The sequence below is a fragment of the Dermacentor variabilis genome, chromosome 1 (genome assembly GCF_050947875.1).
Source record: "Dermacentor variabilis isolate Ectoservices chromosome 1, ASM5094787v1, whole genome shotgun sequence".
Taxonomy (NCBI): Eukaryota; Metazoa; Arthropoda; class Arachnida; order Ixodida; family Ixodidae; genus Dermacentor; species Dermacentor variabilis.
In genome coordinates, this window is record NC_134568.1 from 257,070,600 (window position 1) to 257,096,249 (window position 25,650).

Sequence of the window (25,650 nt, forward strand, 5' to 3'; positions counted from 1 at the left end):
TTCAGTTTCAGATTTCTGGGTGCTATTGGCCAGAAATAATGAAGCTGCAGTGAACTTTTGCATGTCTGAAAGCAGTTATGAACTCCTAGAATGGCAGGCTTTCTACTATTGCATTAACCCTTTAATAACTGCATGTTTAAATACCTGTCATAAATTATGATTTTTTACCTAAATGTGCAAAACCCACAGAACATTAACAAAAAGAAAAAAATATTTAACTTAAAACTTTTTCTCCTCCAGGCAAAAAATTGGAAGTGGGCTTCACCCCAAGCTACGTATGACTGTTTGGAATTCGTACACAGCTCGTCATGTGAAACCACATTTAATTTGCTTTACATCAAGTGTGTGATACCACTACAGCCGGAGATAGTGTATCGGCCTGTCTCCTCCTGACCATTCTTTCAAAAGAACGCGAGTTGCTTACTGTATTTCCTCCTCATCCTGTTCCTGCTCTAAACCAACAAATGAAGCTTGTTGCCGGTCATAAAGTTATGGCCGAAGGCATTCATCCAGAAAGTTGGTACTAAATACTTAATAAGACAAAAAAAATTTTGTGGCATGTTGCCTGTAGCCAACATTCATCAACAGTGTTGAGATTAGTCAGGCTATTCAAGTAGGAAGCCTTAATTAGTCTAATTCACAGTATTATGTACTCACTAGCTCAAGTATTTTAAAAATGCATGCCTCTGTGATAAGGGCAATGCCGAGGAAATCACTTCTTTGATCGTATCTCCTCTAATATTTAGGGAATTTTGAATGCATTTTCTGAAACACCCAGTATATGAAAAATATTTATAGAAACTGGAACTTTAACCCAAATAGTATTATTCTGCTGAACTATTTTTGGCATATAACTTCTTTTGAAAATGTTATATATATGTCATTTGAGGAGCAAAATCACAAAAAGAAAATGGATTGTGCCTCAATTATCAAGACATAGAACGAAATACTATTTCTGGCAATTTTTGTTCCCACCTTGTTTTTCATGAAATGACCCAGTAGCAATAAGGGGTTGGAGAGAGGGAATTGTATTTCTAAATGCAAGAGAACACACATATTTTAATTCATTTTAATGTTTCCAAAATTACAACCACCATACATAATTAGGTGCATAAAATAGCACCATTTAAAATTTTCTAGCAAAGCAGTACCAGAACAAAACGACTTAGAGCACAAATACAATCCACTTTTTCAAAAGGAACTTCTACAGTGACTCACTGGCTTGTAGCCTTGCTCTCAAGACTAAGACCAAAAGATCCATAATCTTGAAAAAACTATACATAAACGCGAAACAAGATTGCACTAATTGAAGTTCACGTGGTCTCGGCTGTGTGCGCATAACTGAACACTTAGCTGCGCAAATATGAGTATTCTTTCTCCATATGATTCAGTATTTTCTGCAGTAATGACAAGACTGTTCACCTCCAAGTTGTACAAAAAGATATAACATATTACTTTGGATAAACCTGCTGCAGTATATAGACCATGCATGAACCATATTGTAACCCTGGTCACCTGGGTACTTTCAACAAAGGTGGCTACATGGCAACCACAGTAAAAACCTGTATGGAGAATTGTAAGGCTGGACAGCCATGGCAAGTGTAGTAGGAGTGGTTATCACAGAGTCACGCAGGGCAACAGACACTGTCTGTAATCAGTACAATGTCTATACCATAGCGCTCGACCAACTCTGTTAAGAACAGCTTGTCACCATGAGGGTCAAGGCCCACTCTTTGCATATGTTCTTCGGTCCACAATTTTTCAGGGCTCCTAGATGCCACTAGCAGCTCTTTAAAAAGCTGTGTATTTTGAGCCATGAAAAACCTGCAGATGAAAACAAGTTCACCATAGTCAAGACATGTGAAGGAAGACCTATGTGCACAAGGAATTGTTACACTAGCAATTTTTTATTATGAAAGTAAGCACTCTAAGACAACAAATTTGCAATCCCCTCACAGATACCAGGCAACTTGGGGACAAAGCGGCACATTTTCTTGGAAAACGGGGGGGGGGGGGGGGGAGGTTGTTGAAACCACCACCCAGTAAAACTCGTGCAAAAGTGCTGCCATTTGTTGGTGCTGTGGTACACCATGGGCTTCTTTGACCTGCTTGTCCGCTAGCAGCTTATTATTTTTTTAAATTAAATTAGGGGGTTTCACGTGCCAAAACCACTTTCTGATTATGAGGCATGCCGTTGTGGAGGACTCCGGAAATTTCGACCACCTGGGGTTCTTTAAAGCGCACCTAAATCTAAGTACATGAGTGTTTTCGCATTTCGCCCCCGTCGAAATGCGGCTGCCGTGGCCGGGATTCGATCCCGCGACCTCGTGCTCAGCAGCCCAACACCATAGCCACCGAGCAACCACGACGGGTTCCGCTAGCAGCTTGTGGACACCTCACTGACTACGTCACAATAATGCCATACCTGCATAGGCAAGGAAGTCCTGAGTGGTCCCAACCTTGGGAGTGGACCGAACTGGTGTTCAATGCACCTGTAAACTGCACACTCACTTGGCTTCATTCTATCTGTCGCCTGCTGATAGTGCCCTCTGTTGCGATGGAGGGCGATTACGGCACGCTGTATGCACTTGCCATAAACTTTCTGATGTCTAATAGCGACTTATGTTCCTGATCTGCACTTTGAAGAGGATGAAAAACCACTAGAATTGTTGATTGCTGCACCGGTTGTCGATAGCCTCTCAAGGCAAGAGCGGCTTTGAAGAGGATGAAAACCCACTAGAATTGTTGATTGCTGCACCGGTTGTTGATAGCCTTTCAAGGCAAGAGCGGCACTGAGTAGAACTTATGCTACTGACCTACATCAAGCTTTTTTGACAGTCGAGGAACACGAGTGCAGCCTTTGCCGCTGAATTCGAGACTTCACAATTCTACCTGAATGGCTGCAGTGGAACGAGATTTCAATTTGAATATTAATTACTCTGCTTACTGTCTGTCATGCATACACATGCATATGCCCTAGTCAGACATGGGCATTCCTTCGTTGTCCATGACGGGAAAAACCATCGTCTCTCTGCCCTGGAAAGTGACCGTATTGGTGGACATACTGTAGACTTGTGCAGACAATGCGACTAAATTGGCACGTGAGTGCAAGAAGCTGCGAGGACACTAACAAAAGCATGAAAGCCCACCAGAAATCTTCTCGTGTCCACCTTAAGATGGATGCATGCGAAGCAATGTCATGTACTAGTTACTGGAATGAAAATGTTCCGGCAGGTCCTGGGCGTCTGCAGCCAGTATGGGACATGAAAAACGCATAGGCTTCGGATACCTCTCGGGCCATCAGGCAATTTCCGAGAGGTCTCCTCAGTAAAAGTAATGCTGTGCGGGCATCCTGGGCAGCCAAGCTGTCCAGGACTTTGTAAATCAAAGAAGCTTCATGTTAAAGGATCGCACTTGCCTACCCACAGCCGCCCTCCCATTAGTGATGTGATTTCCAAGAGTTAGCTCTCAGAATTGTGAAAAAACAATCAATTCTTGAAATGACTGCAACTGTACAGACCCTGGCTATCAGACAGAGGGAAAATAACCACTCAATTCACCTACCACCTTTTTTTGAACCAGTCAGATGAGTTGGGTCACTGAGAAGTGAATCACCGAAAAAAATGCCAATTTTCAGTGTTTGAAACTACCACTATCAAGAAAGTTACAGTAGCTTTCAGACATCTTGCACTTAAGCTTTCCACGGCAAAGCCAGAACATACATTCTAGTAAATGAAGAAAGAAAAGTGGAGTGATGCACTATAGCCAGGGTCTCTAGATACTGCTTGCAGCAACTCCGTTGCTCGGAGGAAAGGGTGCTCCTGCAAGAGAGCACGGGCCGTATTCTAAAACAATCCACTTTGGCAATACCTTGGTGATAGTTCGCCATCAGGCACGCAATGATTGGTTGTTTTAGCAAAATCGGATGAGCTACATCATCCGATTTTGCTCAGCCAACCAATCAGCGCGTGCTTGACAGCGAACTATTGCCGAGGTGGATTGTTTCAGAATACGGCCCCATTAATACCCCACCACCACCCCGGCCAGGGCCAACCTATCCTGAAAGCAGTAAGGACTCTTTGGTTTATCAATAACAAAAAAGTTTGTGTACGTGAAACGAGCCAAACCCTATTCCCCAGCTTCTGTCCCCCACAGTCAAAATAAGCTACCGGAGCCTATGCCTACATGGTCATATTCAGAACTGAAATAGCTAGCGTTTCCAAGTTCTCATGCTACAAGGCTTTCCATGTGATGCTCAAGCAACAATGAAACGAGCACTTCCTCTTGTCATTGGGAATGTTTTCTTGTTTCTCTCTGCCCGAGCAGCTAGCATTGGTACTGCTGATGTGGCAATACCTGTGTTGTATGTGCGAATTTTGTGCCGAAAATTGCTGTAAAGCATAAGGAAGGAACCTCTCTCTTTGCACAGCTTTACGTTCATCACATTTAAACAATGTGAAAAACATACCCTGTAAACCAGGATTCATCTGTAGCATCTGAATCCCCTGCTAGTAACGGCTGGCATTTGGACCTGAACAAGGAAAAAGAACAAGAGTATGGTACATCCATAAATGTTAATGCATGCTTTCCTACCTTAGTTCTAAAAGATGGTTGTACTTTAGCTTATCAGCAGCACTCAATTCCAGCAACCTCTCATGCAAGGAAGAATGAACTTTCAAGTTTTGCTGGTCAACAAACAGGTCAAACAGGTTTTGCTTTGTCTCAAAGATCTTCTCGGTAGTGCCTGAAACAAAAATTCATTATATGATGTGCTCTCTTACAATGTGCAAGCACACAAACACATGCCAAAAGAAAAGCATACAGGCCACATAGGAGAGCTGTTCTGCCAGGGCATCCACATCTGTGACATTTACATAAAAATTTGGTGGACACAAACAAGTCTCCAAGTCTGGGTACACATGAGCAACCAAGGTACTTGTGCAGTATACTAGAAAAGAAGAGATACCAGAAGTACAGATTACTGCTAAAAGACAAGACATTTTACTCATAACTTACCACGATAGCAAATCACACCAATTGGTGGTGGAGAGAAAAAAAGGATCCTTTTTTTCAACAGCGCAAGCTTCCATAGAAGAAATACCTTCTCCCCAAAGAAATTCAGGAACTGAGAGAAGCAACCAGCTGGGTGCGTAATCTAAAGAGAAGAATAAACTGCATTAAGCAACATCTGCACTCAGCCCAGTGCCAGCATTTCACCAAGTAAACTTCCTCAGGCCAACAGCAGTGACAGCTGATGGTAATTGTACCATTTTGGCGTGAGATGCATTATGAAGGCTTTGTGTGAAAATATGTGGAACAACATAGCATTTGTGCCACACTTTGGATATTTATTTATTTATTTATTTATTTATGAATACTGTGGTCTTGAACACGAGACCATTGCATGTGAATGTATTGCAGGTGGATGTATAATCACTTATATGTACAGTAACATACTGAGACAAATGAAATATATTGAGGCAAAGGCTTCAACTACACATATACATAGCAGAAACTTGTTCACCAATGTTATCACCCACAAGACTGTAACAGAATATTAACTTCGATACAGGATTTACAAGCATTGAATATAGCTTAACACGAAAAAAAAAAAAAAAACACTACTGAATGTGCACCTCTAACAATAACAATGAAATGAATTCTGAGTTACTACAGTGTCGACAAGGTTGTTCCAGTGAGTTATGGTTCTAGGAAAATAGGAATATTTGTAACAGTTAGTTCTTGCCAATAATGGTTTTACTGACAGAGAATGTACTGACAGAGAACCACTGAAACAACTAATTATTTGTGAAGTGTCAACATTGTAGTGCCCATTCACCAACTAGAAAAGGAATTTCAAGCAACAAATACAATTCCTATGAGTAGCTGACGTAAACAACTTTTTCTTAGAAGGTCCATAATGGATGCACGTCTGTAGGAATTATACATAAATCTCACTGTTTTTGTTTTCTTAACCTTTTTCCAATTTGTAAATGTTAGTTTTAGTGAAGGGGTTCCAGATTATAACAGCATATTCTAAGACTGGTTGTACACTAGCTTTATAAGCAAGTAAGCGAGTTTCAAGGGTAGCATACCGTAATGCCTGCCTTAAAAGAACAGTTTACGGAGAGCATTAACGGAGACGGTATCAATATGCTTACTCCAAGAAAGGTTATTAGAAATCCACAGGCCCAGATACTTGTAGTATGTGGCTTCGGAAAGTGCGTGATCAGTAATACTGTACTGGTAATGGAGAGGATTCTTTTTAAGTGTTATTCTCATATCTACTGTATCGTCGATTCATTACCATTTGCCACATGTCACACCAACTTTTTACCTTTTGAAGGTCGCTGCTAAGGCTAATTTGATCCTCAATAGAATTTATTTTTTTATAAAGAACACAGTCATCGGCGTATAACTTAACACAGACAGAAAGATCATGGACAATATGATTTATAAAAGGAAGAAACAAAAGTGGTCCAAGAACAGATCCCTGAGGGACTCCGGACTCGACCGGGATGTTGTGGGAGTGGGCATTATTAAAAGAAAAAAACTGACGCCGGTTGGACGAGTAAGCCTGGATCAAAGCAATTCGCTTATCATTTGTTATTATGAAATGTAATTTATGGATGAGCTTTCTGTGCGAAACCGTGTCAAAAGCCTTGCGAAAGCCTAAAAATATTGCATAAGTTTGTTTGCCTTCGTTAATTGCCTCTGAAAAATCATGAATAGACTCCACCAGCTGTGTACATGTCAAGTATCTCCTTCTGAAGCCATGTTGAACTTTTGATATTACATTATGTTTTTTTTTTTAAATCAATTAAATATTTTTGAATAATATGCTCAAGTAGCTGGCATGCAGTAGAAGTGAAATTGGCCGATAATTTCATATACATTTTTTTGATACCACTTTTATGCAGAGGATTAATTCTTGCAACTCCCCAGTCATCTGGTAAAGTCCCTTCCTGAAGAGACCTTCTGAATATCACAAATATTTGGAGCACCATTCAGCATACTGTTTTAGAAATGCATTTGGAATGTCATCTGGACCACGTGATTTCTTCACATCCAAGTTTTAAGAATAGGTTAAACACTCCATTTTCTGATCAGGGATAGGAGGTAAAGACAAACTAAATGGTAGAAGATCACCATTGTCAGCAGTGAAAGCAGTTTTGAAAAGGCTGTTAAAGGCAACACACGCTGCATTATCATCCCATACACAAGTGCCATTTATTAAAAACATGTCAGTTGAGCTGGAACTTGGGAGTAATCATCCTCAAAAATTTCTTAGGCAAATAATGGGAGTTCAGTACTAAAATAGCTTTGTTTATAAAGTGCGACCTGATTTTTCCATTTTCGTGACACCTCTTCAAGAACTGGGGCTGTGCAAGCAACAGCTGACTTTGCAAATTTCTTCAGGCGTTTTAACCTATGCTGCAAATTTATGCATATTTAGAAACTGATACTAGTTTCATGCTAAACGAACATGCCCTAAACACAGTAATCCATGGTGCTTAAATGTCTCAAGGCAACAGTTAACCTATGAGAGAGGCCGTAGTGGGGAACCACCAGGGTTCTTTAATGTGCACCTGAATGTAATTACACAAGCATTTCTGCATTTCGCCCATCAAAATTCGGCCGCTATAGCCAGGAATCGAACCCACAACCTCATGTTCAGCAGTACCACTACGGCTGGTGCATGCCTTGAACACTCAGCGGCTTCGACAGGAGATATGCAAAATACCAAAGGTAGGCTTTTTCACACTGTTAGGTTGTCCTACACACGATAGCCGCCCACCCACTCATGGATACATTGAGCCAAATTGCCATGCTACATACAGAAAGTATGTAGTAAGGAAGAGATGGTGGCAAGAATAGCGACACCAGCTTGCGCTACTCCCGCTTTATTTCCACATCACCGCATTCATTGGAGCCTGGGACTAGGGCTCCACTCTTTAAACATTTGACAAAAACAAGGTTGTATTTCTCTCTCTATTAAGGCGATGTCTGCCAACTTATGTTGGTTAAGGAGATGTGCAGTCATTTGCATAAGTTTTCAAATCCCCTATTTTCAAATTAAAATATGTGCAAAGAAGTAATTACAAAATGTGTTAACTTTTGGTTATTAACTTCTTTACCCCCAGAAATATGCTTTTCTTTTATTATTACTGTATTATTTTCCTCCAAGACTCATTAGCCCCAACATATACCATGACACACAAAAGTGTAGCTTAATCACTAGTGTTTTGAATGAAGTAAAGCACAAGTAATTGCTCAAAAAGTATTGGAGAATCCTTTTGAAACTTCAAAGAAACACCTAAATAAGTCTGAATTGAAAGAATAATTTGTGATTTTACTGAAATAGTGAGTGAAAGGAAACCTGCTAATACAAAACATTCTTATGTTGCAGAAGTCGCATATAAACATGTATTTAAATATTTACACGAGAGACAACCATGCATACACAAGATGGCTGTCAAAGGCGATTCCATCTCTATACGTCAAATCGTCTTCTTCTGACTGGGACCACTCTTGGTTGCGCCGTGACATAACCCCCCGCCTGTAAACGCGCCGTCTCGGCGCCGACTATAAGGGAGGTGAACTCGCAGCCAAGTAAGGCTTCAGCTGGCACGCATGCAAAACGTCCGTGGGAACACGCGAGTGCAGGGGAGTGATCTTGTAGTTCACATTGCCAAGCTGACACAATATTGTGTAGGGCCCTGTGTAACACGGCAGCAGCTTTTCAGACAAACTGACGGGGCGACATGATGTGCATAGGAGAACAACGGAGCCAGGGGAAGATCGAACGTCTCGATGTCGGCTGTCATACCTGATCTTCTGCGTGCCCTAGACTCAGTGTGCCGGGAGCCAGCAATCTGGCGTGCCGTGTAAGCCCAGTCGAAGATGTCTTGAGCATATTCAGTGGGATTGCTCATCGAGGAAGGAAGCAGTGTGTTAAAGGTCAAAAAAGGGTGGCGGCTGAACAGAAGGTAAAAGTGTGAAAAACCAGCTGTCTCATGATGGGACGAATTACAGACAAAGGTCACGAAGGATAACATGCTGTCCCAAATAACATGCTGTCCCAATCACTGTGGTCGTCGGAAACGTACATAAGAATTTCTGTCAACATGCGATTGAACCACTCTGTCAGTCCGTTTGTCTGCGGGTTGTTGGCAGTGGAAAGCTTGTGCTTGGCAGAACAGGAGCGAAGTAGGTCTTCGAACTACTAGGAACAAGAAGGTGCGGCCGCGATCAGTGAGGAGCTGCCGGAGTGCGCAGTGATGGAGGATGACGTTATATAAAAGGAAATCTGCCACCTCAGTTGCACAGCTTGTGCGCAAAGCTCATGTGATCATGTACTGGGTCATGTAATCAGACACGACGACGACCCACTTATTGCCAGATTTCAACATCGTAAAAGGGCCGAGAAGATCGAGACCGATGCGAAAGAATGGTTCTGAAGACGCACTGATGGGGTGAAGGCATCCAGCAGGCAGCACAGCAGGTTTTTTTTGCGGAACTGACAGAGTGTACAGGCTGCAACATAGCGATGCACAGAGCGGTACAGACCTGGACAGTAGAAGCGGTGCCGTATGCAGTCGTATACACGAAACACCAAGGTGGCCTGCAGTAGGGGTGTCACGCAACTGCTCAAGAACTGACATCCGGAGATGGCGTGGTACAAGTAAAAATTCTGGTCCTTCAGGGCGTAAGCTGCGATGGTAGAGAACTTCGTCACAGAGCACAAACATGCGCAGCGTGGGCTACAAATGTTCAGAATTGAGACGATCTACGAGTGAATGTGAATGTCAGTGAATGTGATTACCAAGTTCACTGATGGTAATGCAGGGTGGTAGTCAGTTTTAGTTTTATTTGTTGGAGCTCTGCACCTGCATAACCTTACAAATAAAGTATCATTACATTTGTTTTAGAATATTTCCAGCTCCCAGCTCACCGAGTCTCAGGCCGCGCAGAAGATCCGGTACAACAGCCGACATCGGGACGTTCAATTTCCTCCTGGCTCCGTTGTCCTGCTATGGACACCATTCTCCACATCGGCTTGTCTGAAAAGCTGCTGCCGCACTACACAGGGCCCTACATGATATTGTGTCAGCTTGGCAATATGAACTATGAGATCGCTCGGCTGGGCTCGCTTGTACCCACGGATGTTGTGCATGTGTTCCGGCTGAAATCTTACTTTGCCATGAGTTCACCTCCCTTATAGTTGGTGCCGAGACGGCGCCTCTACAGGCGGGGATTATGTCACGGCACAACCAAGAGTGGCCCCAGTGAGAAGACGACGATTTATCTGTAGAGGTGGAATCTATCTTGACAGCTATATTGTTTATGCATCATTCTCACTCTTGTAAATATTGTAAACACATCTTTATATGTGACTTCTGCAACATAACAATATGAATTGCACTCCTCCTTAATTTATGCATAGTTACATAACCATAAGATATTGTGTTTTTGCTAGGCGTCTCGAAAACTTAATTTAAAATTAAATTATGAGGTTTAACGTGCCAAAACCACTTTCTGATTATGAGGCACACCGTAGTGGAGGACTCCGGAAATTTCGACCACCTGGGGTTCTTTAACGTGCGCCTGAATCTAAGTACACAGGTGTTTTCGCATTTCGCCCCCATCGAAATGCGGCCGAAGTTTGATCCCGCGACCTCGTGCTCAGCAGCCCAACACCATAGCCACTGAGCAGCCACGGCGGGTACGAAAACTTCATTGTTCTGTGTGTTTGATGCAACTATAATTTTGAATTTCAGGGTATGCAGTCATACATTCTATTTCAATGTCAACAAAATGAATGAATGATATGTCCCCAGAAAGAAAAAAAAAAAGGTAAGCTTGATGCAAGTTGTCTATAGGAAAAAACTGGTAGAAGCTCACTGTATATTCACAAGAAAATAAAAACCGGCAAAAGTTGGCTTGAATTTGGGGGAAATAAAGACACTGAACCCTATAGCCCAGTAAGGAAAGAGTTAGATGTGTGACCAGCCACTCACACTACTGCCAATGCTTAAAGCTATAGACCTTTCGATGAGGAGAGAGCACCTTCACTTTGGCTCTTTGGAGTGTTGTGTGTGGGTAGAGGCACATGCTGGAGCTTCTGCAGTTCTTTCGAGGTGGGCTCATGTGTGCTTTCAATAATCCAATACCTAAGGTAGAGAGTTCTTGATGGATATGTCTATAAATAAGGTGTGGTAAGGAAACAAAGATTTGGTATGATGGAAGAGAAGCCATCCAGCTGTTTATTCGTTTTTCTTTTATGTTCAATATGTGTAGCTAAGAAATAAAAGGAACCAGAGAAAAGTAATGTGGGAGGGGGAAGGCTACGATAGAAAGGAGTTTATGAAAAGACATAAAGGAAAGCTTGAGCATTGAGGAAGGAAGGAGTGAAACGACAGTGAATTGAAAAATATGGGGAAGAAACAAAATGCTTGTCTTTTACAAAAGGCAAGCTTTCAAGGCTTCAGTAGTTGAAAGTCTGCACATTAATTTGACAGCACGGTAGAATTCAAAATGTAATACTGCACCGCTTCGTGCAACATTACTTGCATGCACAGGTGCATGGAAAGGTGTCATGTACACTACCTGTATGCTACTACTGTAAGGTGACATGACCTTAACTCTATTCTCCTGGCAGTTGAAAAATAAGTCATCACTGCACAAAAGTTTGTTATTTAACTGAATTTGCTAAGCATTACCCTGTGTTTAAAGAGGCTGCTCAGTTAATAGGCAACCATCTCAAAGCAAGGGGGGGGGGGGGTAAAGCACTTCTGAAGTTGGTGTAAGAAGTGGAATTTTAATGTCCCACGCTGGCTGCAGTGTATAGAAATTGCAAGATATCAAACTAGGCTTCACTCTTAGAAGGGAAGTCGTATGGAGATTGTGCTCCTCCAAGTTGTTGCATGATTTGGCAACTCTTTTCCAAAGGTTTCGACAGCTTTCATAAGGCGCCAGTTTATCCAAATATTCATCAGCTGTCCCACTTTACTAACGCAACGCTTGTAGCATAAAAGTTTGTATAAAATATTCCTCTGCAGCTGCTCTAAGCCTCCTGCTTAGGAAACTTTAAACCTATTTCTTCACCTCGCATCCTCCTAAAAGTGACACTGAAAGAAAAAAAACAAGCATCTAGCATCCCAGACTCATGTCCTTCCGGCAAACCCCTCTTAAAGTGATAGCTTTAAGGGACCCGTTGTGCAGTGAAAAGGCTGTCTGCGGCGTTGCGCGTGAGCATAACGTGCCTACCAATCACAGCATGTGTGCGCCGCCTTTCTACCAATCACAAAGCGTAGCACACTGCGTTACTACCATCCGCGGCAGCGCAGTGCCGGGGGGTGAAATAAAAAAAAAGGACCAAAAAGCTCGCACTCATGCATAATGTTTACCACAAGAGTTTTCCGGTAAAGATTATGGTAGCATAAGCTACAGTTTCCTGGAAGCGTGAGAAGCAGTCAGGGACCCTTTAATGCTATAGCATTTTACTCTTAAAGGCGAAGTTTAAGTGTCTCCCAAGTTTTTGCTCTTTCCTAAGGCTTCCTTTACTCTTTCCTAAATAAGCGTTAATCACAACATTTTTAAGATTCCCACCAGTAAAGCGCACTCTGACAATGCAAGGATAACCGTTGCTGCCTTGAGTAACAAAAATCCACTAGATGAAAGAAAAAGGCTGAAATACCCTTGTTTGACTCTGTGTTGTAGATATATACAATTTGTATGCCAGTAGCAAGTGCCTTACCCAAATGTATCCTGATGTCCTTAGTAAAGCACCTTCTTTAAGCTCAAGCAGCAAAGCACCACAGCTCTTGCAAAGCTATGGCAGCTTATATTGATTGTAATAACTAAGCCTTACGAGTAATCTTTCAGTACTATGTGGGGCAACACATACATTCTGATGTTGATTTGAAGTTCACTTCAGGATCAATCAATCAAGTTTTTCAGGCTGCCTTAAAGGAAGCCATCGCTGCACTAAGGAACGCCTGTCAGTGCTGCTCAGCTAATCATTTTGGAGTACTTATTTGGCCATAATAAAATGTAACCAAGAAAATGCAAGTCAGAACACCTTTTAAAATCTCCTGGAAAGTGCAATACGGTTTTGCTGCACATTTAGATGCTGTAACCTTTAAACTCTGCATGTGATGCTGAACCACACCACTATAACACATACAGATAAATGTAAAAACACAAATACCTGTTTCAGTAGAAGATAACACATGCTAAACACATTCACTGTCCCCTAAGCTCTGTCGAGACAGATGCTGCCACTAAAAAGGGTCGTTACTGTGGTCGTCATTAAGTCAGGGGAGCGTAAGCCGATCAGTCAAGTTCGAATTATCTGGCGAACGCCAATTTTAGGATCGAAATAACAAAAGTTTGGCCCATATAAATGCATTGGCACAGGCCAGGATCAAATTAGCCAAAAAATCTAACTAACCAGAGTCAAATTAATGGAAGTAGACTGAATAACTACATGCAACACATACAACAGTTTTTATTTTCATGCTATGCAATGTGTAATTTTATGCAATGTTTATATCGCAAACAACACAAAAGAGAGGCACTCACTGGAGCTTCCATTAGGCGTGTATAATGCTACAGCATGAGCCGGGCAAAATTCGGCAAGGACATGGAGAAATGGCTCACTCACTACAAGCGTGTGAGCAAGTATAACAGCTGGAACTCCACAGCTCAACAAGACAATGTCATTCTCTTCCTCACAGACACTGTGCTAGTGTGGTTCGAGAACCATGATGATACATTCATAACAAGGGACAACTTTGTTACTGACCTCACAGAGTGCTTTGGTGATTCTACCACGAAGGAAGCAGGAAGAGCAGACATTGCTTCAGTGCGCTCAAGTCCCAGGTGAGACCTGTACTACGTACATAGAGGCCATTCTGAAGCTATGTAGAACGGTCAATCCTTAAATGTCCGAAGAGGACAAAGTTGGACACCTTCTCAAAGGTATTGCCAAGGATGTGTACAATTACCCAATTGGAAAGGAGAGTGTCACCTTGGTCTCTGACCTCATCAAGCATTGCCGCACAATTGAGGCCTTGAAGCTGCGCCGTATCATGCCGAATTTCGGGAGGTTAGCAAATGTGACAACGGTTGCAAGCATTGACGACAACTATAGCCTTCAATTTGACCTTTTGGCAATGGTAAGGCAAATTGTCTACAAAGAATTTGAACGACACACCAAAGGGACGGATGTTGAACAGCTTGGTTGTGCTTCCTTCCAACCTCAAGAGCATGCATCTGCTGTATCATCATTGTCTGCCATGCCAGGTGCTGCGTCTGCAGCAAGTCGATTGAGTCGATCGACCGTCAAGTCGATCAGCTGCAACAGCACTGACGTTCCTTTCCCGACGACATGACGCATGATCAATGCACTTGTAGAGCTACCACCACGAATCGGCATTCGGAAGATCGCATTTATTATTCGAAGTGTCCCAGGGTTGACCCCAAAGGCTACCATGTCGGTCGCACATTGCCTGTTTGTTACAGCTGTGGCACCACAGGACACATTGCTAGCTTTTATTGCCGGCACTGACAGACAACAGAATATTACCCACCACCAACTTGGCCTAATATTGAACAGGGAATTTATGACGACCATTAGACGACAGACCCTCGTGCTGCAAACACCACAGGCTCGCCACACAGGAATACCTTCCGTCAGTATAAAAGAAAGAGTGGCTCGCCAGCTTCAGACCACAGCCTGATGCCACCAACCAGTCACCAACGCCATTCACCGTCACCACAACAATGTTCTACGTCACCATGGCTGTTGGGAAGTTAGCCAGTGCGGCCAACAAAAATAAGGCCACCGGACAGTCCGAGTCTCTGCTAAATACTCCTCTGCCTATTATGGTGGTGAAGAACAAAGTGCTTGTTAATTGATAGTATACCTGCAACAGCATCAGTAGATACTGGTGCTAGTTTCCATCATGAGTGTGACCTTCAAAGAAAGGCCAGGTCGGAAAGTTATGTTCCCATGGAATGATGGTGTGACACTTCTTGGTGTCACTGGAGAGTACCTTATTCAACTTGGTATTTGTGTTGCAAGTGTTCTATTTGAAGGTGATGATGTTAAAACAGAATTTCTGATACTACCGCCATGCACTCATGATGTGATTCTCGGGATTGACTTCCTTCAGGATTTTGGTGCTTCCATTAACTGTGGCATAGGCAAATTAATTCGAATAGCACGCTTCTCTCCACCCTTGCTGACACATACTTACCAGAGAAAAACTATCTTCTTGTTTCGAACGATTCGCTGCTGCCGCCTTGGTCACTGTCACGTGTCCCTGTCAATATGGCTGACACCAACCTTTCACCGCTTGATGCACAAATCCAACCACTTATGTCAAGCTGCACAAAGAAAGATGTACTTGTGCCACGCTCTCTCCTGACAGCAGTGAATGGCACCTCAAATTTATGGGCTTTCAATTGTTCCTCCATCCCTGCTGTCCTTCCACGCGATATGAAGCTCGCTGAATTTGACGAAATCACTTAAAGCTCCATTAGAGTTCTAAGCAAAAAGGAGCAGTCTCATATTAGCTATCCCCACTGAAGCACTTCTCAAGAGCAGATCCTACGGATGATCAGTAAGTCGCTGCCCTCACATGAGCGCCATGCTCTCGCACAAGTTTTGCTGCCACATCTTTCTGTGTTCAATTTCACACAAGGAGACAAGCAGGCTTCACTCCCGCATTCTTATGCTCACCACAGAATTGACACCGGATCTGCACACCCAATACGGCAAAAGCTTTATCGCATCTTCGACAGAAAGGACAGTTATTGTTGCTGAACAGGCGAAAGACAGTCTACGGAAAAGTGTTGTTAATGAGTCCTCTAGTCTGTGGGCAGCACCACTAATTTTAGTAAGGAAGAAGGATGGATCGTGGCAGTTCTGTATTGATTACAGGAGACTAAACACGGTCACCAAAAAGCATGTGTATCTGCTTCCTAGAACAGATGATGTCATTGATTGTCTACATTCCACTGCCTACTTTTCATCACTGGATTTATGATCAGGGTATTGGCAGATACTCGTGCACCCAGACGATAAGGGGAAAACGACCTTCGTGACACTGGACGGTCTCTATGAATGTAATATTATGCCATTCGGCCTTTGTAACGCGACAGTAACATTCGAACAATTTATGGACCCTATCTTCCAAGGACTTAAAGGGACCCTGAAACGATTTTGACGATTTTATACAAACGTAATGAGTCAGAGTAGGTCTTTCTGATCATTAATTGACGCATCTAAGCGCTCCGCATAAGGCGAGTAATTTATTAGAAGGTTTTAAAAATGTACATCGCTGCCGATCGCAGCACACTGCTCGGTGGAATTTTCAGCCACCCCTACCCATATGATGTAAATCACCCAACTGACGTCACGTGGGCGAGCTATCCGATTGGCTGCCCAGGGCGCGTCATATATAATTTTTCCACCTTTATGGTCAACAAATGATGTTCCTAATTTCAAATGTCGAAAGCACATTGACACTCTCATTGTTACATGACATTTCCTTAGTTATGAAATTACCTCCATGGAATGCATGCCATCACAGACAGTTTTGTAGGAGACACCAAGACAGGCGTCCATGATGGCTGGTGTTTGATGGGTCAAGTAAAACTGAATAAGGTCTTCATATATACCTGGCCTTTCCAACAGTCGCCTGAAATTAAAATAAAAGGTGCATTAAAGAAAGCATATCATCACAGGGACAAAATGCACATTTCTATTCATATTTGCCACTGAAAATAGTACACAAGTTCCTTGCAGATAAACATATTAAAGGGCAACTCCGGCAATTTTTCGATGTCCAATGATCTTCATAAAATTTTGAATATACATTCTCTTTTGCACTCTGATTATATTGGCCAAACAACATTGCTACAAGTCATATAGTGTTCCTTAAAATGAATTTTAAAGATTGGTTGCGTTCCTGACTCATAACTTTTTACTGGCCACCCTGTGTTTGTGACGACAGAAACTACACCGCCACTGTCGCGGAAATAGTCGCTGAAATCGCCACGTTCTGTTAGGAAGATCCATAAAAGCTCCCTATGTCGTCAGGAGACATCATCAGCTTCGCTTCATTGGCATTAGCACCATGTGTACTGCATGTTTAGCATGCATTCTGCGTGTTTACATTATGGTAGTGTAGCATCTCACGTCATAGACTCATAGTGAAATATGGTTTAAAAAAAACTCCAGAATTTCCCTTTAAAGGCTTATTACAAACTTTCATACAAAATGGTTGCATGACTAATTGGTGATTACATGAAAAAAATTAAACCACTAAGTTCTAGTAAATGTTTTTTTCTATGTCGTTGAAAGTGTTACACTAAAAGTTCAGGTTGGCTCCTTGTTTGCTTCTACTCCCTTCCTAATGCAGCCAGCTATTTCTTTTGTACTCTCAATTAATCACAAAATATCTCTTCATCACTCACAGCTATAGATAGATGCTTGCATTTTTTAATAAACCCACTCAAAACCAAAACACATTTGGCAGGTAAAAAAAAAAAAAATTGGGAGGACAGTCATCATGCCCCATACCTCTCAGGCAATGTTTGCTTGTTTTTATGTACAAGAGCGCACACAACATAACAAAATGAGACTTTGCCACTTTGCACTCACTAATGCAGTCAAATTTCATGGTAATTAAATCTACATATGACAAAGAGATTGAAGGAGTCTTTTTGAACAAGATGAACACCCCTAGTCTTATTGCACACAAGAAAGTGCTTGAGTCATAAAAATATTTTGTCTAATTGCTATTGATGTCAATTTTGGCAAAAACAAACATCTAAATTATCCGAGCATGTTGGCAATTATTCTAAATTTTTCCTATTATATATCAAACTGCAGATATTTATGCCCTAAAGGGCACATGGACTGCCAAAATCAACTGCAGATAACTATGTGTAAAAGTGTTCATGAGCAGCTGGAAGGCACTGGGAAAGCATTGGTGAAGGCCTAGATGTCTGGGAAAGACAGAATCTTGATATTTCACCTTTGTTCAGGCTATTTAGATCAGATTGGAATATTCTGAAAGCGGTAGCATCCTCTGTGTTTCTGGCAAATATCCTGCCATTCTTCACTCATACCAAGCAACACTGTTTCTTTTAACGTTTTTTTCTGGCCTTCCAGAACAAGTTACTGTTGGGATGTGTCAAGTTGTCATTAGGAAAAATAAAAGCAGTGCAAAGGTTTTGCCAGTCCTGATGAGGTCGTTGAATCTGCCTCTTGCTTTCAACTACTTTTCTTGCACAGTCAATGATGCAAATCCAATTATTAGAACAGTAGGTAGGAAGTGTAGAGTATGACAGACCAAACATCAATGGTAGTCCGAGAACACTGCAGGATTGTAGGTGACGAGCGACCTGTCAACCACTTAAAACTTGATCACTTTAGGAAAAGCAGGGTAAGCAACATAGATGTCATCATTGTCTCTCAATCCTTTACTCTTCTTTATGCCTATGCTGCTTACTGCTTTTAAGACTAAAGCCTTAAGTTGCTCATACTGCCAATGTTAGGAAAATGCGGCATGTGGTACAGGAAGTCATGCGAGCTCGCCTCACATAGACACGTGCTTGTGCCACTGCTCGCGCGATCGGTGTCGCGTTCTTCCACAGCTGGTTTCGATGCTGCTCATCATGCCAGCATTCCCATCTTGCCCCTCGCGCTCGTGCCACTGCTTTCGCGTTCATCGTCTTTTTCCACAGCTCGCTCCAATGCTGCTCATCATGCCAAAAAAAGGCAAAGTTAATTAGGATGGAGTTAATTCAGGCACTCGAACCCACAACCTTTAGTGGGAGTCAAACCCTCGAGCTTATGTGGAAGTCAAACCCACGACCTTTGGTGCTAAGGCGAAGTTAATTAAGGCACAGTTAATTAATACAGAATCAAGGCACTCAAACCCACAACCTTTGGAGTTAGGGTGAAGTTAATTAACACACAGTTAATTAAGGTAGCAACAATTAAGGCACTTGAACCCCCACCCTTTGGTGAGAGAAAACAAGTAATAAGAAGTAACAACACATTCAAATGAGAATGTCAAGTAATTTAATGAATGTCTCCTGAGTGCGCAGGCTTTTGCCTTCACCCTCGTTGGTGTATACTAAAGCGACTGTCAATATTTTTTCAATAATGTATCCTAAAAACTAACCTGGCTAGTCAAAATGGGAAGTGAGAAGTGAGGGGTCAGTACTGCTGTTCTTTTCCATCAGCAATGATAAATGCTAACTTGCTTAGGCAGAAAACTAACTTCCTAGCACTGTATTGATACAAACTGCACAACGAAATGGGACACAAGAAGGGACAGACGAGCACCTTGTACCTGTCTTGTCACACAGTTTGTATCAATGAATCTGTACCAACCCAGCTATCAACACTGTTATCGTAGCACTGTATTTACAAAAGCAGATCAGTTTCACGTCAGTTTAGTGCACAAATTTTTAAAAAATTTAAGACTCTCTTACCGCACTTGATTTTGCAGGAATGTCTTATGCAGATGCAGCAGTGAGTAGCTTTTTGCAAGAATTCCTATCGACTTCATTCGTGCTCCACGCTCTTCCTCATTCTCAACTTTCATGTTTTCAAAGCAGGAGAGTCCATAGTAATCTTTCCTCTTGAAGTATCTTTCAAAGAAAAATATAAGAGACTTTATGCACTGTTGTGTGCTGCTTTGAATGGAAATATATGTCAATACTTACATGAAGTCTGTGTGCACCCTGTGAGCTCCACTGGTCATAGCCTTAAACTCAAGGCCAGACACATCCAAGTCATCAGGTGCCCACCACTCCACAGTATTACCTTAACGAAAAAAAAGATATTCCAGCCGGTCGCAATGTAGATATGGTACAAATCATAGCTGTACTGGAAAAAGCTTTTAATTCAGTATTTCCAACAAGGGGATTTGGACCAAATGGATACTAGTTTTACTCCAAGTAAACTTGTGCAATGCGACACATTACGTCTGTATACATGCCTTTTTTTCTGTGCTAGCTGGCTTTAAAGTTTGGACATAAAAACTCATAATGTACTCCCCAAAATGTACAGAAGCACTTTCCTATCTCTCACTCTCCAATGTTTTTTAATGAAACTCAAAGGGTTCGTATTGCTCTAACAGCTTAAAATATGCAACATTTACTATTTATGTCACCATCGAAAACTGGGATAAAGAATTACGGAGTTTAGGGGTAAGGTTGCAGAAAGCAAAATGCTTCGCACAGTGCACAAGCAATCGGGCCAGCAATGAGAAGTCCGCAACGTGTATTCAGAAACCGTGAATGATGGGCAGACACATGACCCAATAGTAACAATTTGCCAAGCGCACTGCTGAAAAACTTTGCACATATGCGCTGGTTTCGCAAAAAGCGCACACGCGTCATCACGCCAACTTAGCTAATAATTTCAATGTATGATTAACGTCAATACAAGAGCGGTGTGCTTGCAAAGTCAACAAAACGTTCATTAAGCAAAAATAACATTAAAAAAGGAGAAATACTCACAGCCAGTTGTAAATGCCTAAGTTTAAACATCAGAATTAAAGTTTTACACACGGAAAAGTTCAGAAATGAAGCCCATCGATTCATAACTACTGAATTTCGCTGTAAAAACCATTCAGTTGTATTGCGGATAAAGGTAATGAAATGCGCACCCAACTCGTGCAAGACTCACCCGCTCGAGTGTCAAATGCTATCACAAACACGCCAACAATGTCATACACAGTGTTGTCGCCTAGTTTCTCGCCCGTTCTGTTGTCTGTGCGAGACAGTACTGGTCCCAACTGGCATTTCACTTGGCATGAAATGTTCGTGTAAGTACTGTAGCCATCAATTGGTTCATCATCGGACAGAAGCGGAGCTCGATCAGTCGTCCCTTTCCGTCTTGCCATGTTGATGGTGTGTAGCAGCAATAATAAGCACGAAGTCAGTCACTCCAGCATTCGGTTGCCTTCTCTAGGTGAACCATCCCTAATTCCTAACTGTATGGAATCGGCAAGCTACGCACGTATAACTCCACCGTATGGCTGTACGACCCACTTGCATGTAAAGCGAGTACACCCAACCGCTCCAACGCCTCCAACACTGCTGTGACGCACTGACCACATTGACTAGCGGATTCGGATTCGCCTTCTCACCTGCCGTCCGAAGGCGCCTCCATCGAAAAACATATAGGTACTCCGGCCTGTACACGTTTTCGCCGAGCGGTGGCGCGTGGATGGAGGGATTTACTTCAGAATTTATTAAACGTACCCCTTGATAATATGAAAGTAGCAATTAATGTACGAAACTCTATGAAAGTAGCGATACTCTCCTCCCCGCGGCGCTTTCCTCCTTGATTCTCCTCGCGGACCAACTGCGCGTGCTGCGCAGGCTACGCTCTTTCTCCTTGGCTCCCCTATAAAGGCTCCCGCGGACGGGCCGCAGCATTCGATGGAGGCGCATGATTTTGGGCCAGTTGCGCGCCCCAGTGGTGTAGAAAATTTTCAGAAATAGTGATAACAGCATCGAGAATGCTGAAGGTAACGTTGACGTAAAAGGAGCTTTGAGGCGAATTCTATACTCCAGACATCTTTTCTGCCACATGATCAGCTGCCTTACTTTACGCATCTGTTCAAGTATTCTTGTTGCACATTCCTCTGCGTTTGTATTTTTTTTCTTGCCTGTGAGCACATGTGCACCGCAGGTATTATATTCAGTGTGCCTTCTTTTAATGAAATAGTCGTGAGTGCATCGTCCGTCCATGAGTTTATCTTCTCAGTGTGAAAGTAGTTCTCGCGTTGTGGTCTCTAAACTGAACAGGACCGTTGCGAAATTTCAGTGCGAGCGAGCGTGCACGGTCATGTATGTGAACACGCCCTGCAAGTTGCCTTTATCCGTGAGAAAACCAAATAATAATCGTCACCCACTCATGCGGGCGTGCCAGCCCAATTCAAAGCAACTTCAAGAACTGAAAAATAATGAAGAACACTACTGGAGTTGTCTAAGTATGCGTAAACATACCACTAAATTTCAGTTGGTCCACCCCCAAATTTAAGTTGGCCCACGCCCAAATTTCAAGCTGGTCCACGTCCAAGCTTCAAGATGGCCCACCCCCAGATTTCAACTTGGCTTATCCTCCAATTTAAGTTGGCAAGCCCCAGATTTCAACTTGGCTTATTCCCATATTTCAAGTTGGCCCACCCCCAAATATCAGTCGTCCCACCCCCAAATTTCAGTTGGCCCACCCCTACTATAAGCTTCCCCATGCATTTTCTAGGGAGCACTATGCATCTCTATTGGTATTCTATATTTTTTCTTGGGGGGGGGGGAGGGGTTATATTGTTCCTTATCGCTTATAAAGCTATCATGTCATCTACACTTACACTACTATAACGATTCAATGTCTTAATATTGAAAATTATGCATTTTTATGCTAATACAAGGCATTATACTTTTCGCGTGACGAGGATGGGTACTCGCCAAAGAATGCATACGCATTCTTGGCGTAAGCATTCCTTTCCTTCCTTCCTTTCCACCCTCCTCCTCCTTACGCATTAAAAACGCAATGTAGACTGGCTAGCGCTGATCACCCACAATGCCACGTGTATACTTGCTATTATTTCTTTCATGGCCTACATTCATTGTATCTAAGTGACTGGCGCACACATCGAAAAGTCAGCTGGAAAGAAAGTTCCTCTACAAGCCGCTATTTTGATTTTCAGTAAAACAGGCAACGGATCCTAACAATCACGAAAAGCGCGATTGTGAGGCTGTATCTTCGCTCACCTTCACAGCCAAAGCAGAAACCATAGTGTTGCATTTCCGGCTGAATAACAGTTGACGACGTGTGAGGTTATGAGTTTCAGCAGAATATTCAGCATACTGAGGACACCCCCATTTTTATGCAACATACAAATTGTCGCAGCAAAAACGCTGATGAGCAGGCTGGAAGAATAAAAAAAAAATGAAGCATTAGGATTTACTTTGATACGAGCAATAAGAAAGGCGCCTTAACTCGCAAACACTGTTCTTTGCCGGAAGGAAGTTCGTTTGGCCAATGTTGCGCAGCCACTGCTTTTTGCGCAAGCCGTCACGCTTTCCTTGTAGTATCATAAAAACTGCAGAACCATCTTCAGGCCTCTCGCTGCTGTTACATGCGCTATTAACACAACACCACAGGAAACACAGCGTGCAATTTTCGCTGCGCCGAGCCAGCTGGCCGTACTAAGGCGAAAAATGGCGCCAATGAAAAAGAAAAACAAGCGAAACGCAAGATCCTCATATATTCAAGGGCAACTGCAAGGAGACCAATCGTCGTGCAGAAAAACAGGCGCAAAACTGGTTCCTGCGGGGAGGGGTGGGGGGGAGCGTGAAAAAGGCGAGGAGGTCGCGCGGCGGCGGCAGTTCAAAGAGTGACGGTACTTTCAAATTATCAAGGGACTTTAGGGATTTATAGCAGCTTTAGGGTACACAAACTCAACTGGCAACATGCTGCTGGATATGTGTGAAAGGTATGACTAGAGAAAGGTATTACTTAGTTGTATGTAACAGCTAGTGCTGAGAAGTGTGAAAGAAGCATAACATGGGGGGAGTCTGTAGTTGACGATAGATTTGAGGATGTATGATAGGCTAGGGGTACACCCTTAAAATTTTAAGTTTACACCATTTGGGTCGTATCTTGTCCCGCAACGACAATCGTCACCTGCCTTGCCCACATTTCCTGTTCCTCCATAGCCTGTTCTTACTCTCACTGTTTGCTCTATTTGAAGATAAAGTCTACTACATTTAGTGATGCTCTGAAAAAAGCTAATTGTTCCCTGTAACCGTTTTCAAACACTTCAATTAAAATTTTAACCGATACTATTTATTTTTTGTTGCGTTGATAATTAAGGTCTCTAAGTTCTCTGTAAAGAAGTTGCATTTACTAAGGACCCGCTGTATTAGTGATATTCATAGCAACCACACAACGATAATCACCATCTGTCTTGTCCGCATTTCCTTTCTTTAACGCGGCGAGCCCGGTACTTTCCAGTAACGAACGGCATGCGCGTTATCAGAATAACATTCCCGACAGGAAAGTAGCGGGCGCGGCGTTTTCAAGAAAGGAAACGCAAGCAAGGCAAATGACGATTATCGTTATGTGGTATAGATACGCCCAAAAGGGTGTATCTTTACCTAAGAGTGCACTCTGAAGAAGTTTGCACCCTTTGGGGTGTATATCTGCCACACAACAATAATCGTCTTCTGCCTTGATGCGTTTTCTTTCTTGAAAACGCCGCGCCCGCTACTTTCCTGTCGGGAATGCTATGTCATGCTAACGCGCATGCCGTTCGTTACTGGAAAGTACCGGGCTCCTCCGGTATTACTCCCGGTATTATATAAAATATTTACCAAAATAATCTCCAATAGAATGAAGGCAACACTGGACTTTAGTCAACCAAGGGAACAGGCTGGCTTCAGGAAGGGTTACTATAGAATGGATCACATCCATGTCATTAATCAGGTTATCGAGAAATCCGCAGAGTACAATAAACCTCTCTATATGGCTTTCATAGATTACGAAAAGGCATTTGACTCAGTAGAGATGCCAGCAGTCATAGAGGCATTATATAATCAGGGAGTACATAACGCTTACGTAAATACCTTGGAAAATATCTACAGAGGTTCTTCAGCTACCTTAATTCTACACAATAAAAGCAGGAAGATACCTATAAAGAAAGGGGTCAAACAAGGAGACACAATCTCTCCAATGCTATTCACTGCGTGTTTGGAAGAAGTATTCAAGCTATTAAAGTGGGAAGGTTTAGGAGTAAGGATCGACCGCGAATATGTCAGCAACCTTCGGTTTGCAGATGACATTGTTCTGTTCAGCAACATTGGAGACGAGTTACAACAAATGATTGAGGACCTTAACAGAGAGAGTGTAACAGTAGGGTTGAAGAGTAATATGCAGAAGACAAAAGGTAATGAGCAATAACCTGGCAAGAGAACAAGAGTTCAAGATCGCCAGTCAGCCTCTAGAGTCTGTGAAGGAGTACGTTTACCTAGTCAATTAATCACAGGGAACCCTGATCATGAGAAGGAAATTCATGGAATAATAAAAATGGGTTGGATCGCATACGGCAGACATTGTCAGCTCCTGACTGGAAGCGCCGCTTAGATAACCGTTGGACCATTAGGGTTACAGAATGGGCACCAATAGGAGGGAAACGCAGTCGAGGACGGCAGAAGACAATCTGGAGCGATGGAATTAGGAAATTCGCGGGTGCTAGTTGGGATCGGTTTGCGCAGAGAAGGGGTGATTGGGCATCGCAGGGAGAGGCCTTATTCCTGCAGTGGACATAAAACAAGCTGATGATGATAATGAATGGGGAACTTCGAATTAATTTTGACCAGCAGGGGTTCTTTAACGTGCCCCCAATGGACCGGACACGGGTGTCTTTGCATATCGCCCTCATCGAAATGCGGCCGCCGCGGCCACGATTTGCTCCCGCGACCTGCCGCCATCAATCTGTCTGCGCGTACTTTCGTCGCACTGGAAAGCGCGCTGGAAAGCATAAAATATACAAAAGCGCGACGCGTGCTTCCACGTGACACAGATTGGCCAATGGAGGAGCGGAG

General features: G+C 42.8%; 1 protein-coding gene across 1 annotated transcript; it reads right to left on the minus strand.

Annotated features, from left to right (window-relative positions):
* Nucleotides 1–1,051: 1,051 nt before the first annotated feature.
* On the minus strand, nucleotides 1,052–21,162 carry LOC142562404 (DENN domain-containing protein 11-like). Its single transcript, XM_075673517.1, has 9 exons — nucleotides 20,723–21,162; nucleotides 19,756–19,855; nucleotides 19,522–19,680; nucleotides 16,580–16,712; nucleotides 5,017–5,155; nucleotides 4,823–4,948; nucleotides 4,594–4,744; nucleotides 4,469–4,531; nucleotides 1,052–1,824 (listed from the first exon to the last, which is right to left on the minus strand). Exons 1-9 carry the CDS (start codon nucleotides 20,937–20,939, stop codon nucleotides 1,626–1,628), a joined length of 1,287 nt encoding a protein of 428 aa, XP_075529632.1. The 5' UTR covers nucleotides 20,940–21,162; the 3' UTR covers nucleotides 1,052–1,625.
* Nucleotides 21,163–25,650: the final 4,488 nt, after the last annotated feature.

Coding starts and splice junctions, on each gene's coding strand:
- LOC142562404 (XM_075673517.1), bottom strand. CDS start 20,939: ATGGCAAGACGGAAAGGGACGACTGATCGAGCTCCGCTTCTGTCCGAT. Junction 5,156..16,579: donor ATGGCATGCATTCCATGGAG/GTAATTTCATAA, acceptor TCTTCTCTTTAG/ATTACGCACCCAGCTGGTTG. Junction 4,949..5,016: donor TGGTGTGATTTGCTATCGTG/GTAAGTTATGAG, acceptor CTTCTTTTCTAG/TATACTGCACAAGTACCTTG.